At 39.7% G+C, this 14,989-nt stretch overlaps 2 protein-coding genes and 1 long non-coding RNA gene across 3 annotated transcripts in view; 2 read left to right on the plus strand and 1 right to left on the minus strand.

The window, feature by feature from the left end:
* Positions 1-3,730, plus strand: LOC123969827. Its single transcript, XR_006824799.1, has 2 exons — positions 1-707; positions 1,735-3,730. It is a non-coding gene; the product is annotated as an uncharacterized LOC123969827 (long non-coding RNA).
* The window catches only part of utp6 (UTP6 small subunit processome component), an 11,715-nt gene continuing 370 nt past the window's right edge, over positions 3,645-14,989 (minus strand). Inside the window, exons 2-19 of the mRNA XM_046047536.1 lie at positions 14,467-14,551; positions 12,931-12,972; positions 12,633-12,725; positions 12,322-12,369; positions 12,160-12,223; positions 11,876-11,994; positions 11,633-11,710; positions 11,441-11,522; positions 9,306-9,387; positions 9,020-9,198; positions 8,325-8,404; positions 8,075-8,152; positions 6,908-7,090; positions 5,588-5,668; positions 5,158-5,267; positions 4,917-4,983; positions 4,644-4,716; positions 3,645-4,258 (exon numbers count right to left, since the gene is read on the minus strand). Of these exons, the coding sequence (XP_045903492.1) occupies positions 4,104-4,258; positions 4,644-4,716; positions 4,917-4,983; positions 5,158-5,267; positions 5,588-5,668; positions 6,908-7,090; positions 8,075-8,152; positions 8,325-8,404; positions 9,020-9,198; positions 9,306-9,387; positions 11,441-11,522; positions 11,633-11,710; positions 11,876-11,994; positions 12,160-12,223; positions 12,322-12,369; positions 12,633-12,725; positions 12,931-12,972; positions 14,467-14,551 (1,699 nt within the window). The 3' untranslated portion in view covers positions 3,645-4,103. The remainder of the gene's footprint in view (positions 4,259-4,643; positions 4,717-4,916; positions 4,984-5,157; positions 5,268-5,587; positions 5,669-6,907; positions 7,091-8,074; positions 8,153-8,324; positions 8,405-9,019; positions 9,199-9,305; positions 9,388-11,440; positions 11,523-11,632; positions 11,711-11,875; positions 11,995-12,159; positions 12,224-12,321; positions 12,370-12,632; positions 12,726-12,930; positions 12,973-14,466; positions 14,552-14,989) is intronic.
* Positions 9,314-14,989, plus strand: part of suz12b (SUZ12 polycomb repressive complex 2 subunit b) — a 20,760-nt gene continuing 15,084 nt past the window's right edge. Inside the window, exon 1 of the mRNA XM_046047535.1 lies at positions 9,314-9,417. The gene's annotated coding sequence lies outside the window, so the exon portion shown is untranslated. The remainder of the gene's footprint in view (positions 9,418-14,989) is intronic.

The following is a 14,989-nucleotide window of genomic DNA, read 5'->3' on the forward strand; positions in this document are numbered from 1 at the left end:
CATATTTAGTCAGTGGCTTACTTCCAAATAGATTATTAAGTCAGAAAGGTTTCTATTCGAGCTCGTCATGTTATGTTACGTGCTCCAAAACGAGCAAGTCTTAATGCCATTTATCCATTTATTCTATTATTTTCTATTCTTCCCTTTTACATTGCAGTATTTTCTACTATATTCTATTCTTTCTGGTATTTCACATATAGACCTATTCTAATGTGATATTTTGCATTTTATTCTCTTCTGTTCTATTCTCGAAGTCATGCTCCACTTTTAGTGTACGTGGTGACGCTCTCCTGGCAGCTGTCAGCTGCTTTGTGTGGACAAGAATCACACAGTAATACCGGAAATTGGGCGACTTTCTGATGAAAATAAAATAAACGACGTGATGCTTTGTCCTGAATGAGCCATTATTTATTTGAAGAGTAATTGTATCTATTTTGTAGTAATATTACCTCTCTCGTTCACCCTATATTTCGCCTGGACACTTGATATTAATTAATTGATATTAGTAGGGAATCATTTTATTTTTAAGGGTTTGACCGGAAGCCATGTGTTTGATTTGACTTGACGCCGAATAGCAATGTCCGACTTTGGACCTGACAGGAACAGCCCGGCTTCTCCTAAACAAGATATTTCATCACTCCAGCAGCAGCAACAGGATGGATGTTCATCATCATCTGTATCATCATTTTGACATCTGACACCCGTCGGTGAGTCCATTAATAAATGTCTTCGCCTCACAGCGTTTGTATCTGTACATCATCGGGTTCCCCAGTTTCCAATGCAGATTCGGAGCTTCCCTTGATCTTACAGAAGCAAATTCCGGATAATGCCAAGCCAATACAGTACTGGACCAAGTTTATTAATACTGTAATGACGTCAGCATGTGTTGAGGGAGGGAGGCCGTCGACCATTCTGTAAAGACAGAAAGACACAGGCATAATCACAAAGGGTGTTTGAGAAATATTTTGCGGATGTTGATTAAGCAGGTAAATAAATACACCAGAGGAAAGCAACCAATACCTTACTGTATACACCAGTAGGCTACAAGTCTACTAAGCATGTAGCAACTATAAGAAAAATGTAGCCTCCTTAAAGTTTCAAAAGTAAAAGCACCTAGAATAACTGCTTTCAGTGTTGTATTTTCATAGATATTAATCTATTGGATTACTAGTGATTACTAAAACTGCGTTGTTAAGATAGGTAGCTTAATTTATAATAATATTCATATTTTATAAGCACAATACAGGTTTTCTGAGTAAACTATTAATCTGCAGAGGGACAGTACATTTCAGATAAATATAGTGGAGTAAAAAGTACAATATTTGCCTCAGGAATGTAGGTGGGGGTAGAAGTATAAAGTAGCATAAAAAAAAAAGAAACAAGTACCTCAAAATTGTACTCATGTACTTGAAATGTACTTTGTTAACTTTCCACCACTGAAAGACATAAAGATAAATTAATGAAGAATAAAACCCCAGCAACCAATTAATAAAAATAGTCATGAAAATAAATTAAAAAACTCCAATCACAACTGTGTCATTTTAGCCAATCTCAAAGAGATATTATAAAGATGGCTGTTCTGATCAGCAGTTTTGCCTCTTTTCGTTTTTTACAATTTTTTTATAAGAAGCTCCTCACAATCAAATGGTCGGTTCATGGTTGTAGATGTCAGTATGCCCACACAATGCGTCTTCCTCACGTCACCATGTGTTACCCTCCTCTTGCTCTCTGTAGTGCTGTGGGGCCATTAAGTAGCGGATGCAGCTGATTCCCAGCTGCAGGCGGCCCTCTCAATGGTCTCTCCCACCATGAAAGCGTTGGTGGATGCCATATGGGCGGTGTGGAGCATCGGGGCCTCAATTTATGACTACATCAACACCAATGCCATGGAGGAGCGCATCCACGCCCTGGAGAACGTTATCACCATCCACCAGTGTGTGATCGGGCTGCTGTCTGCAGGCGTATTGGCACTCTTCAGCTACATCCTCTTCAAGAAGCTCTGAGATGTGGGTAAGGGGTGGCCTGGGGGCGATGTGGGGGACGTGGACTGGCCAGAATGAGACATTGGTGTCCGGTGTGGTAAAGCTGGTCAGGCAGACAAAGGGGATTTTTTTATACATTGGACACAAAGAGGAGATGGCGTGGGACCTAACACATACATGAGCACACTGCTTTTTTCAGACGAGGTGGTAGGAAGGTGCAGCAGTATGTGGAAAAAAAACCTCACCACAAATTATCGTTTAGTAACTTCAGTTTAGTGCCACATTTTGTGATAAATCTGTTTTGGGGAAAACACAGAGGTTCATGTCCTTCAGTCATCAGTAATGTTGTGGATGTGGAAGTGAACATGTGGAGCTACAGAATCCAGCAGCGGCTTTTTAAAAGGCCAGTATAGAGTTTTTGTACTGATGATGAAGGATTTTATGTGCCGCTATTCAATATATTTAAATTTTGATTTAATACTCAACTTTAATGGCTTTACAACCAAAAGGATTCCTTGTCCCCCGTCACAGAAAACTTTCTTCTTAAGGGAGTTAAAATGCCTCTGAAAAAGCATTTAGACCATCATGGGACATTGTGACTCAGCAGCTCACTGCAAGTCTTGCAGGCTGTTGACTAAAATATGTCCTTCACACATTTGAACTATCTGAAAATATCAAAAGACAACAAAAATATCCAGTGTCAGCACAGACACTCAGTGTGCAGTGAATATGAAATGGCCAATATGCAAGTTTTTCTGCAAAGCCCAAGTAGCTGAACATATCAGAAACCCAGTACATCTGCCAACACTATCAGAAACCTCTACACACACACTGAAGTATTAGTGTGGTGTCAGTGCTACGTCAAACTCATGTTACACTGAGACGGCTTCTGCTGACAGAATGCGTCTGGGCATTGCCCCCACACTGTAATTCACTCTTTTCTAAAGGGATCGTCAGTGAAATGAATAGTTCGCCATAACAACTTATGCCTTAATGCGCATCATGTTCACTTTTGCACTGATTTCCTCAAAGCCTAAGAAGCCCTGAAACTAGTTTCTGTGAGAAAGATGATCAGAGAGTGCAGAGATACTTTAATATCTCAAAGGTCTTCGATAGTGTCATTTCACATTGTCACACCCTAAAATCTCGTGTTACAATTTTATAGGTGTGTATTATCTACATTATTAGACTTTAAAGAGCAACATCATGATCCATTTATATAATGCTTTTTCCATTAATGTAATACCTCATAGTTGTTAAATTACTGTAGTTGCCTCTGCTGTATAAAACAATGTATACTGTTTATAACAATTTGAAGTGTCCTTAAAAACTGTAAATATATTTGGATGTATATGGACAGTTTTGTTTAACCCGCCATTGTAACGTTTCATAGATGTGCAACTGTCCCATAGTACTACTGCTGCTTAATATTTGTTTTTTTTTGTTTTTTTTTAAAGGCGACATTTTGTACCATGAAACACTTGCTCAATGTGTGAAATTAGTATTTTAGAGGATAATGGATGTTTTTGTCATAGTTACTTAAACTAACCTGTGATGGGTCTAAAACTGTGGTGGGTCATTGAAAACTATTTCCATATGTGATGTTTGTTTATCTGTGAACATTTGTTATGTCTCAGAGGGACCACAACAGAGAACACCCCAGAATGAAAGACTGTTTTAATATGTTTAACAATATAACACCATCAAAGTTTGTGTGGAATTCAATTAAACTGGACACCTTTATAATACTACAAGTTTCCAATGTCAGTCTGGTATCAAATGCAATGCAAAGAAAATGGAAAGTAGGTACAAGTTAATTACAGCTGTAAAACACTGCTGCTTAAAGCTGCAATTGCCAAACCTAAGAACGTTTCTCCTCTAATGCTGCTGGAACCTTTCAAGAAGAATCGACAGGCCTTTTCCAGGAATTGCAATACTTGTTGAAGGGAGTGAAACAGTGCATGGATGGGCACAGCACTAGTATTATACAGGACCAAGAGAAACCCGTGCTCCGAAACCTGTGCTGCTTCTTCAGCTGAAAAAACCTCGGCAACATTGGCATTGTTGTTTTCTGAACTTAACAAGGTTTGATCGAAGCTACTTGGACCTTTTCAGGGTTACTCATAAGTGTCCGGTTTGAAGTAGAGTGTATTTCGAAGTGAACCTCTCCACATTCTCCCCCTCCAAAAACTTCATAGCTCTCCAGTGGATCTTGCCACAGTTCTCTGGCTGTCCCAGGGGTCCCAGCTCCTCCCGGATGTACTGCAGCCACAGATCTTCGGGAAAATAAAAACAAAACATTTTACGCTAAAAAGAAAAGGCTCCAATTAAATTATGACACTCAACAACTGTTCAACTTCCAGTATCCCAAATGATAGCTTTTTATTTGGCCTAGAAATCAGACTGGTAGTTTGTGTGGGATCCAGCCTCTGATAAATATTGAGTCTCACTCTTCACTATCATCTATAAAACAGAACTGAGCTACTGTGTATCTGGTCAAATAACTATTAAAGTACTTAGCATTGAACTTTTCTTTGGTGCAGAAGTTCTGTTAGATGGAATTTAGTCCTTGGTACTTGAATAACAGGAATAAATATTTTGAAATAACACTATTTTTCCTTTTGAGTCTTGTTCCTTTTCAGGCATTTAAACTCTTCTTACCGTCATCTGATGTGCCAAACTCCTGCAGGGCCCTCTCATAGCAGTCTCTCAGATTGTTCATCTTTGGACTCTCCTGGAGGAGCAAAGACCATTGTTACCACAGCTCAGGATTGTCTCCGCTTATCAGTAATATGAATAATATCAAAGTCCACCGTCTGTCCCCACTATGTCTTCGCTGTAATCAGTTCTCTACCTAAAACCTAAAGGGTTCAGACTGAGGAGTAGTTTACGCAAGAGTTTTCACATGTGACATACAGTACTTGCTTTACGTACTTGTTCCTTCTCGATCTGAATCATTCTGGTGAAAAAGGCCTTGGACAAGGGACGGTTTTCCTGTAAGCTACAGGAAGAGGAAAAAAAGTTTAATAGCTTTAAATCAACAGCTTCGTTATGAGACACTTTTGAATTTGCCCCACAGTGTTTTGGGACCAATTAAATGTTTTTTTTCCTTTGTGTAGTTCATCATTTAAATTAATGCACAACATCAGCGGACAAAGGTTTTTGTTTTTTTTACCTCGTAAACGTCTTCCTAGCTTTCTTGTAGCCTCCAGTGGAGTACGACCAATCAAGGTAGCTCCCTTTCATCTCCATGGCAACAGCTGCTACTGCAGACAGCAGACCTCTCTGGGAACAAACGAGAGAACAAACTGTCTGCGAGGCCAAAACACTGTGCAGATGCGAGGGGCTTTTTTTCCGCTTCGTCTTTAAGTATTTGCCCGCAGGTAGGTATTATCAAGGACAGCACCTGCTTATCCTGATTTCAGTTCATCCACACTGATTTTGTTCCAGTGTAAAGCAAGACACAAAAGGCATGTCATTATGTGCTAAATGTTTACAATAAACAGCTCTTCCTGTCAGTTGTCTTTGAAGAAATGTCGCAGCCAAACGAGAGCAATGACAGCACACTATGCAGTAACTCAGTCTGGTGGATTCTGGCGAACTACCTTGAAAACGGCTTCTGTCTCCTCCAGACTCTGGTTGGCCACGCTCCACTGGACCTGCAGCTGCCAAAGTGGTAGACTCTCCTGTCAAGACAGGACAGAAAGGATTTAGCTATTAGTTGGTTTCTAACCCGTCTCTAGCTCAGTGAGGAGTCCACTTTCCTCCAGTAGCACTGAGCGGAGGTTAGTGTTGTCAGTATCATACAATATCTCCTTTTAAGTCTTAGAGCAAACCAACCTGAGCATGCCAAGTTTAAATCAGGCCGATGCCTGCAGATTTAGCTGCAGTATTTTCTCCACTATATGCATAGATTTTAAAAATGATTAATAAGTCAGTTAAGATAGAACGTCCACATTTTCCTAATTCATTTATCTATACCTCTGCACCGTGCAATATGGAAACATTTTATTGTTCGACATACCAGACTTGAAACTCCTGCGGGTTTATACAGTTTCCTAACACTTAAAGAGAATGTTTATCTTGAGAGAAAAGACTTGCGTAATCAGCAGCAGCGTTGTAATCCTCCTCACACAGCTCCTTCTCAAGGCTACAGTCTTGTGAAACCCACACCATAACAATAACCAGCTATTCTGCTCACTACTATAAAGGCCTGTGGCTGAGTCAAAGCATGTGTCGACATAGTCATACAGCAATATACTGTGATGTGCAACAATGTGAAGGGCTGAGTGTCAGGGCAACACAAAATTAAGGACAAAAAGTCTTTTATATTAGTCTATTATATGTTAGTTGTGTTCAGAAAGCTGTACTTAACAGGAGAAAATCTTCAGAAAAACACTGACAACCTTTGAATATCTGAGGTGTATCAGGTGATTTCTAAGGATCAGTTCACTATCCATCCAAAGCCTATATATCTGTCAAGAGTGTAGGTATAAACAGTAATACTGCTAATTTAGACCCCAAATAACTAATAATTACACTAGCTATAATAATCATCATCATCTCTGGGTTTTTAATGTTTGTGTTTATAACTGAAGGTCTTAAAGTAAGTTTTTTGTCTTTTATAAGTCTTCATCATATATAGAGGGGGGCAGCAGAAGCCATTTGACGACTTAATGTAATGGAATAGAGACTAATTGGGCCAAGGAGATGGCCCACTTATACTGCAGCGCTTGTGGCTGATGTGTGTGTGTATTTCCATTCTCCAAGGAGAACAATTACACTGGTACAGTAGGAGCACAACTGATGTGGGGCTCAGTGTAAGCAGAGAAAATGACCAATCTCGATGTGACTGAGAACAAATTATGTAGGGTTAAAGTGTTAGCGAGTGTGTGTGTGTGTGTGTGCACGCGCACTCGGTGTACCTTAGGATTAACATGTGTTAGAGCGTCCTGGAAAAGCCTGCCAACGTCTCTCTCACTCCCCAGCTGCATTAGCGTCTGCAGACTCAGGCTCCACACTGACACCGATTGGCTGTAGCGCTGCGTGGCTGCCATGGCAACACCGGCCGCTCCCTCAGCATCTCCGGATGAGAGCAGGATCTGCAGCTAGTCACATGGAGAATGTCGTGTTGGTTGTTTCCACACATCAGTGCTGTGGCGCTTTGCAACATTGTTACCTCTTTTCATTTTACTTCATTTATAAATCAAAGAGCAACTTCTATCAAAAAAAGATTTCCTCCTGCTTCCATCTCCTCATGAACATGTAAGCCCCAACTCAGCAGTTAACTAAAGAAAATAATAAAGGAATTAATAAATTAATACCCAAAAATTGCTACAAGGCAAAAGCAACACTATCAATATTGACCAGTCATTACGAGTGACACCAAAAAGGGCCACAGCAGATCTAAGAACTGTCTTCAGATGCAATCACACTCACTTGGTTGACTCTGGTATTAATATAGTTTGATAAAAGTGTTACATTTTAATATTTTACTTGTTGAGGTTTACACTGCCAAATTAAAAAGCGAAACAGGACTTGTAACAGTACCATGGACTCTCAAATAACTTCTTTACTCAACAGGGTTTTAGTAACATGCAATTTTAGCTGCAGGAGGGTGTCAAACAGTCATTTTATGGACTTCTCTCTTAATAGATGGTAAACAACACGGAGGGGCTGCCATGCATAAAAGGTCCTTGGTGTGAGCCTTTAACCACTAGGCCAACAAGACATCTGCCTCTGACATTTGCGCTTTTTTCTAATTAAATGTCTTGAACCTTCGAACATCACTGCAGACACCAGTTTGGTTTCATTTTGTTGTGCTAGGAAGTATGATGAAGTATGAGTTACTACCAACTATCAGCTACAGATGTAAACATTGTTCTTTACATTGTCAGACTGACAAGCAAAGACGTTTATGGGTATCACCCGACTTTGACTGGCACTCACGCAGCTAGATTAAACTCATACTATTAACATGCAGTGTGAACAGACATTTGAAGAGTCATTATTTAAATGAGAGAAGACTGAACCATAAAGGCTTAAGAGCCCTTATGATTGCAGTTACACGTTAAATGAAGCTATTTTCTAACCCATTTCTTGTAATAATCCTCCTTCAGCAGTGAGGCGTCGTGGGCACGCTGCAGCACTCCCAGCAGCCTCTCCTGCCTCTGTAATAAATACACAAACACATAAAACCGTGTCAGGATTTACCCATTAAACATCCACCTCCAACACTGAAGGCGTTGACATTTTTTTAGTGTACATGTTTAATTTTTATCCTCAGGAGAAAACTAACTGCCATATTGACATTCATTTTAAACTGGTAGATTATTGACTTACTTTTTCTTTCAGCTCTTGGACGTTTGTCTTCCTCTTCAGCCTTTCTAAGCAGAAGGCCACATAGCAAGTCCACATGGACTCTACAGCGCAAATCACACAAGCATAGCAATAGTTTCTTATACTGACACATCAAGTAGGCAGGGAGTATGCAAGTAGTGAATTAAAACAGGGCACCAGTAGAGTTCAGAAAGCCAAATTAAAGGTGTTTTAGAACTTTTAGGCTACCTGGATCAGATGATTTGACAATACAATACTGGCAAAAACAGACTCACTTTGCAGTGGAAATGATATTGACTGTATGCACAAAAGAAACTAGGAGAAGTAAAATACAACTACATTGTAAAGAAAATATTCTTTTTTTATATGGTAAAACTAATTCTCGTCTTTTCTAAAGCACATGCAGTGGAAAAAATGTGTCACTGCAAAGTGATAAAACTTCAACTCTAATTAACTCTTTACTTCTTTTCATACTTTAGATAATTTTCATACTTTATAAATCCACAGGACACCGTAACATTATGTCCATTAAAACTACTCATCAAAACTCAAACAGCAAAGTCTCAACAACTGAGTTTGCTTGTGGAAATATTTCCCAAATTATAAATGTCTATTCACTCTTTGTGTATGTACTCTGTGTATGTGTTTATCCAATAAAGCCAACTGAATTGAACTGAACTGTATATATGAGCTCCTACCAGTATTAATGCTCTTGACTCCCTCCTCATAGACCTGGCAGCAGCGCTCCTCTCTGCGGCTGATATCTGAGGCCCGGCCTTTGGCTGTCTGCAGCTCCTCCCCAGCCCCCGGAGCCTCCAGCTCCCTCTTAGCCATGAAATCCCACGTCAAGCTGTTTTCTGTGTAGTTTTCCTGTAAGCTGCAAGCAAGGGTAAGGGAGTAGGTACGTTCATGCTTAGTGATAAAGTTCTGTTTGAGATGCAGAGTTAAAAAATAAACTCTTCTGGAAGTAAGCTGGTGCCTTACTCTTGCAGGATGAAGTCCTGGAGTTCTTTGGTGAAGTCAAAGATAGCTGCTATGTTCAGAAGTGAGATGACAAACTCTGCTTCTATTGGACAAAAAGATCAGCAATACAAAGGTAAAGTGAGCAGATCGAAGAATTTCTGTTGTTGGAAGAATAATTTGACATTTTATTAAGAGCGCTTATTCGCATTTTTGCTGAGGGTGAGATGAAAAGATTGATCCAACTCCTCTGTCTGCATCATAAATATGAAGCTGCAGCCAGCAGATGGCTAGCTTAGTGGCAAAAACAGCTAGCCTGGTTTTGCCTGGATCCAGACCTTTGAATCCGCCCACTCCACCAAGTTGACAATTCTGCCTGATATCAGTCAAATCCTGGCTCTGTCCAAAGGAAGCAAACTCTGCCTACCAGCAACTCATTTGTTTAATCCGTACAAAAGCCAATGTGTAAAAAACATTGTTTGTGGACATCTTACTTACAAAGTAGGCCAATCTTCTCCAATGTATCAGTGTCTAGAGAACTTTTAGACATTTTAAAATGAAAAAAGTCTTGTTTAAAATCAGGAAATATCTTTCTGTACCAAGCATAATCTGTGCGATCTTTGGTAATTATGCTACAGAAACACATCTTTGTTTGGTACTCAGCCCTAGTTGTTAAGATACTGGGAAATAAATGTAAGCAATGTTACCAGTTACCAAAAATGTAACACATACAAATAATATTGATAATGAAAATTTTAAAAAATAATAATATAAATAAATAAATAAAAAATATATATATTCATGGGCGTAAATTTCATCTCACAGTAGGGGGGGGGGGACAATAAACTTTTTGAGGGGGACACAAATAATACAGCCAAAATTATACTTGTAGGCCTATAGGATATGTGTACACAGAGAGAAGTCTTACTATTTTTCTGGCCAACAACACAAAGCAAAAGTTGTTTAAATATGAGTTAAGTTCATAGGTTCTCTCTCTCTCTCTATCATAATGCACAAAACCCAACACAATGGTGGATCTACAATATCAGCCTAATATCGGTTTACACACAGGATTATCGCTGTGGTAACAGATGCATAGATTACATTTTTCCTGGCTGATTCCCATTACTGATTTTTTGAAAATGTCTGACCTGCCAATTCTAATTTTGGCCGATTCCGATTTTATTTCTTTCTAAGATCTATAACTGATACAAACATTGTAAACATCTATTTTTATTAGGATCCCTATCAGCACCAGTATAAATGTTGGCTATTCTCTCTGGTCTCAGTTGTATGGTCATAATGAAACACTGATTATAAAATAACATTTTCACTGGAAGGAGCTGAAAATAAATTGCACACCATTTTAATTCTACTTAATTCTCCAATTTATTTTTGTGTTTAATCACAAACTACAGAAATCTGCTCACCTTTCTTTTCCCATCAGACACAGAAGCACACGCCTACACCTGTCTGTCTCTCTTTCTCTGTTTGCTCTGACTTTATTTGCCAGCAGTTTTATTTAAAAGAACTCGCATTTGGTATCTTTTGACAGCAGCCGATGAGCCGTGTGAGGTTACTGTCTTTGCACACATGAGAAACACGGCGCCATGCAGCGTGTTTGTAACGTTCAATGTGACCGGCAGAAAACTGGACATTTGACACTGTAAGCGAAAAAATTTCAGTCCCCAACTGATCGATCTGCACATCTCTAGCTGTAGAAGGTGAGTTCCAGTGCAATAAGCTGTTAAACAAGCTACCAAATAAGCTAGGTAATGTTATAATAACAGAGTGGGCTCATAGAAAAATAATCGGTTATCATAACTTTTTGTCATGATTAATTTATTAATGACTCAGCATCATCTGTATTAAAGACAAAAGAATCAGTTTATCCAATGTTTAAAAATAATAACACAGCCCTGCCAGCCTACTTAACATTACTGGAGCTCCTCAACTACTGACTGATTTGAACTGGTCTTCTGCCATTGAACTCCTGTGAGAGAGAAAGCAGGCAGTGGACCAAACCACTGTGAGGCACGAGAGGGGGGACTCAAAATGTTTCTAAACTTAAAAAGCACTTTAATTGCCCTGTTTGCAAGATTTTTATGTATTTTATATTTTGCACAGAATAGGAAATAAACTTATTAAAAAAAGTCTACCTTTGATTTTCCCTGTAGCATCTCTGTACACAACCTCAGCCAGTTTAGCACTCAGGATCTCTGGAGAAAACTCATATTCACCCTAGAAGGAGAAAAGAGCAGGTCTTTAGGCACTGGATATAAAGCTTCTGTGTGCGTGTGTATTAACTTTTTGCATTTTCCGCTGTTCGCACTTGATTTCAACAGACTCACCAGGTCCATCTCAGCTTTCTCCAGCTCTTTCTTCTGCTTCCTCAGTTTCTCGCAATGGAGCAGCTCCATGCGGAAGTACTAACACAGAGTTGTTGGAGAAAATTAGACAAAGATTATTTCACACATACAAAATCACAATCATCGCTCTTTCAACAGCAGCTACCAAGCCCTTTTTTCAACAGAATTTCGTTCAAGCAAAAACAAAGTTTTTCTGTACAGGTTTCAAGACATTGACTCTTTTACCTCCTGGTAGACTTTCTTGTTGTTTGGATGGAAGCGCAGAGCTCTCAGAAACAGGTGTCTGGCACTTTCAGAGGAACTTCTATCCTCCAGCTCACTCTTGGCTGCCATGATCCACAGAGCTAAAGAGGGAGGAGAACAAAAATTCATTTGTATTTGTAGGTGACATCATGTGCCCATTTTGCCTGGGCATGCACTTGTTTTGTCAATCCTTAAAATTGGGATTGCAACAGTGGTATCTGGAGTAGTGGGAGTTACCACAGATTGAAAAGCGCAATCTTTTGTACCTGGTTTGTCGGGGTGTATGGCAAGCATGGCTGAGAACACCTTGCTGATCTGGCCTTTGGTGGCCTGGTGAGTGAAACCCAGAGGACAGAATTATTAGCAAGAGAAGACACAGTGTTCGGCCCCGAGTGGTACTTAAAGCAAATGATGAGATCATTACATACCCATTTCTTACAGAAAGCAACATGCGAGAGCCATAGCTGCACATCATCCTGTGAGAAAAGAAGACATATGACTGTTCACTCATTTATACTTACATCAAGTCTTACAAAAATTGTATCCCATTAGATGTTTAGATTTTAAACAAACTGGTGAGTGAAAACTAAATGAATCAGAGAGTATACAGTGTGATGCAGAGTAATTAGATCATTTCTTTTAGAAGATCAATGCAGTGCAATTGCCATAATGTGTAATAGATGCAAAGATTTAATTAGTACACTACTGAAATACAGTATACATGCTTTGTAGACGGTACCTTCCATTTGTTTGTTGCTCTTCTGAAGACACTGTTTATTCTGTGGATGACGGGGAACTCAATCTCCTCTCTTTTGAAATGGTAATGTATGTGCTGCAAAAACAAAGTTAGGCATGATGAGACATTATCTGAAAGGAACAGGCCGCCAGTGTCCACTCACTCCATTTGTTTTGCATGTATGTTAAAAAGTATAGTTTACCTCTAGAATATGCAAAAATATGTTTAACATCAAATGAATCCTAACCAAAGTGAATATTAACATTGGATAAAGCATTCCACTGCTTCACACGCCACTTACCGCTCTTCTCTTCTTGATCAGCTCTAAAATGTTGATTTCATACTGTAATTAAACAACATTCGGAAGTTAGCATTTTAAATAGATCAATCATAGCCTTTGTTAAGGGTCCAAGCCCGAGTGGGGCTGGGAACCCTATTGCAATCGTTCTTGTTATTATTATTATTTTTTTTTCTTCCATAAAGAAAATGCATACTGCGGCCTAGATGGTAAGTGCTACAGATGTGCAACTCACAAGGTAGGTCCAACTCTTGTCAATGACCTCAGGCGAAAGAATTCGCACACTTCAACCTCTAGGTGGCGCTATTAGCAAGGTCAAAGCGTTTGGGCTTGGAACTCCAGCCTACGATGGCGCATATCAAAAACCTTACATCCACGCATTCGGGGATCGAGCTGAATTTCCTGGTATAGGCCAAGCCCATTTCTGCCTAAACTTTTTTTTCCCGCTACATTGCGAAAACTGAAAAACCCATTTTAATTAACTCCTCCGACGCCAAACTTGGCACAGATAATCTCTGGACCAAGCTGATAAAGATTTGTAGAGGAAATTTTGTTATTATAAACTAACAAATGTTTGCGAAAAACACTAAAAACAGGAAGTCATATCTTAGGCTTGGAATGGCCGATTAACGCCAAATTTGGAGCAATAATGTGGGACGCCCCCCTGAGGGCCTGACCAAATTTGGTGCAACTAGCCCCTAGGTGTCACTATTTAACCCTAAAAAATATTTTCTCCATAACCACAAGTCGTGAAAGTTGAGCTGAATTCTTCAGCATGGTCTCCTGACTCCAGGCACCAAAGTTGACCCTAATATGCCCATAGGTGGCGCTGTTATTGCACATTAGAGACAAAATCCTATTGACTTACATGCATTTTATATCTTCAGAACCACAAGTCCGAAGTACATTTTGCTTCATAACTTCGCGCCACTACATCACACAATCATAAACCTTATGTCTACGTGTTTGGGGGATACTTCCGCTTCGTATGGTATAGGACACACGCCTCTGTGCGATGACGTTTCTGAAATCTGTAAAACCTATTTTAATGAACTCCTCCCAAGCGGCAAATCCGATCGGCACCAAATTTCGCACGGACAATCTCTGTTTAATCACATGGGCGAAAAAATGTCAAAATTATAAGCTAACAAATGTTTGCGAAAAACACTAAAAACAGGATGTGATTCATATGTCAGGTTTGCAGCCTCCGATCAACACCAAACTCAGGGACCTTATCTGGCACGCCTCACCAAGGGGCTGTGTGAAATTTGGCTTCAATCGGCCTCTAGGTGGTGCTATTAATCATCTATAAAATAACACTCCCATAGACATACATTCATTTTACATCTCCGTAACTGCAAGTCCCTTTAATTTCAAACTTATTTAACGCGGGCCCCTGAAGCCGGGTGGACTCGCGCGGCCCCCGTGGGGTGAGGGGTACGGCTGGCGCCGGGGGCCTGGACCCCGCTTACAACTGTTTGCAGTTCTAGTTTTATTTTTGTTTTTAAAACTGGAGGCAACGTGATCATGGCACTCTACCTGAATGTATGCAATGAAGTCCTCTTTGCTTATGATCAACCTGTGGAGCTTGTATTCCAGGGCTGTAGCTCTCTTGATTATAGATCTGAAATAGTAAAAAAGAAAAACAGTTTCCCTAAGAAGTAAATCTAAGAATCAACACTTGAATTAGCCTGAATTACTGACTGGCTCCATGGGCTTATGTTTTTTAATATATATATATATGGACTGTGGATCATGAAATGAACCCACAGGTGTCTATATAGAGATTGTTCCACAGCTCCAGAATCTGTTTCCTGATCTGTCATTTCTGCTCTCTCAGCTTACAGTGAAACTTTATATCCAATCAAGAGTAAGCTGGGTAGTTTTATAAAAATAGTACACAATATCTAGAGTTTTTTTTCCTTTAGATCCACTAATATTTCATTTGTAGCGATGAGGTCAACGATGGATTAATATGCTACAAGATGACAAAATGGATGCTCTTGTCGTCTCTCCACATTAACGTACTTTCGCCAGTTGCCCAGTTCAACAAAACATTTCT

This window comes from Micropterus dolomieu, linkage group LG04, assembly GCF_021292245.1.
Source record: "Micropterus dolomieu isolate WLL.071019.BEF.003 ecotype Adirondacks linkage group LG04, ASM2129224v1, whole genome shotgun sequence".
NCBI lineage: Eukaryota > Metazoa > Chordata > Actinopteri > Centrarchiformes > Centrarchidae > Micropterus > Micropterus dolomieu.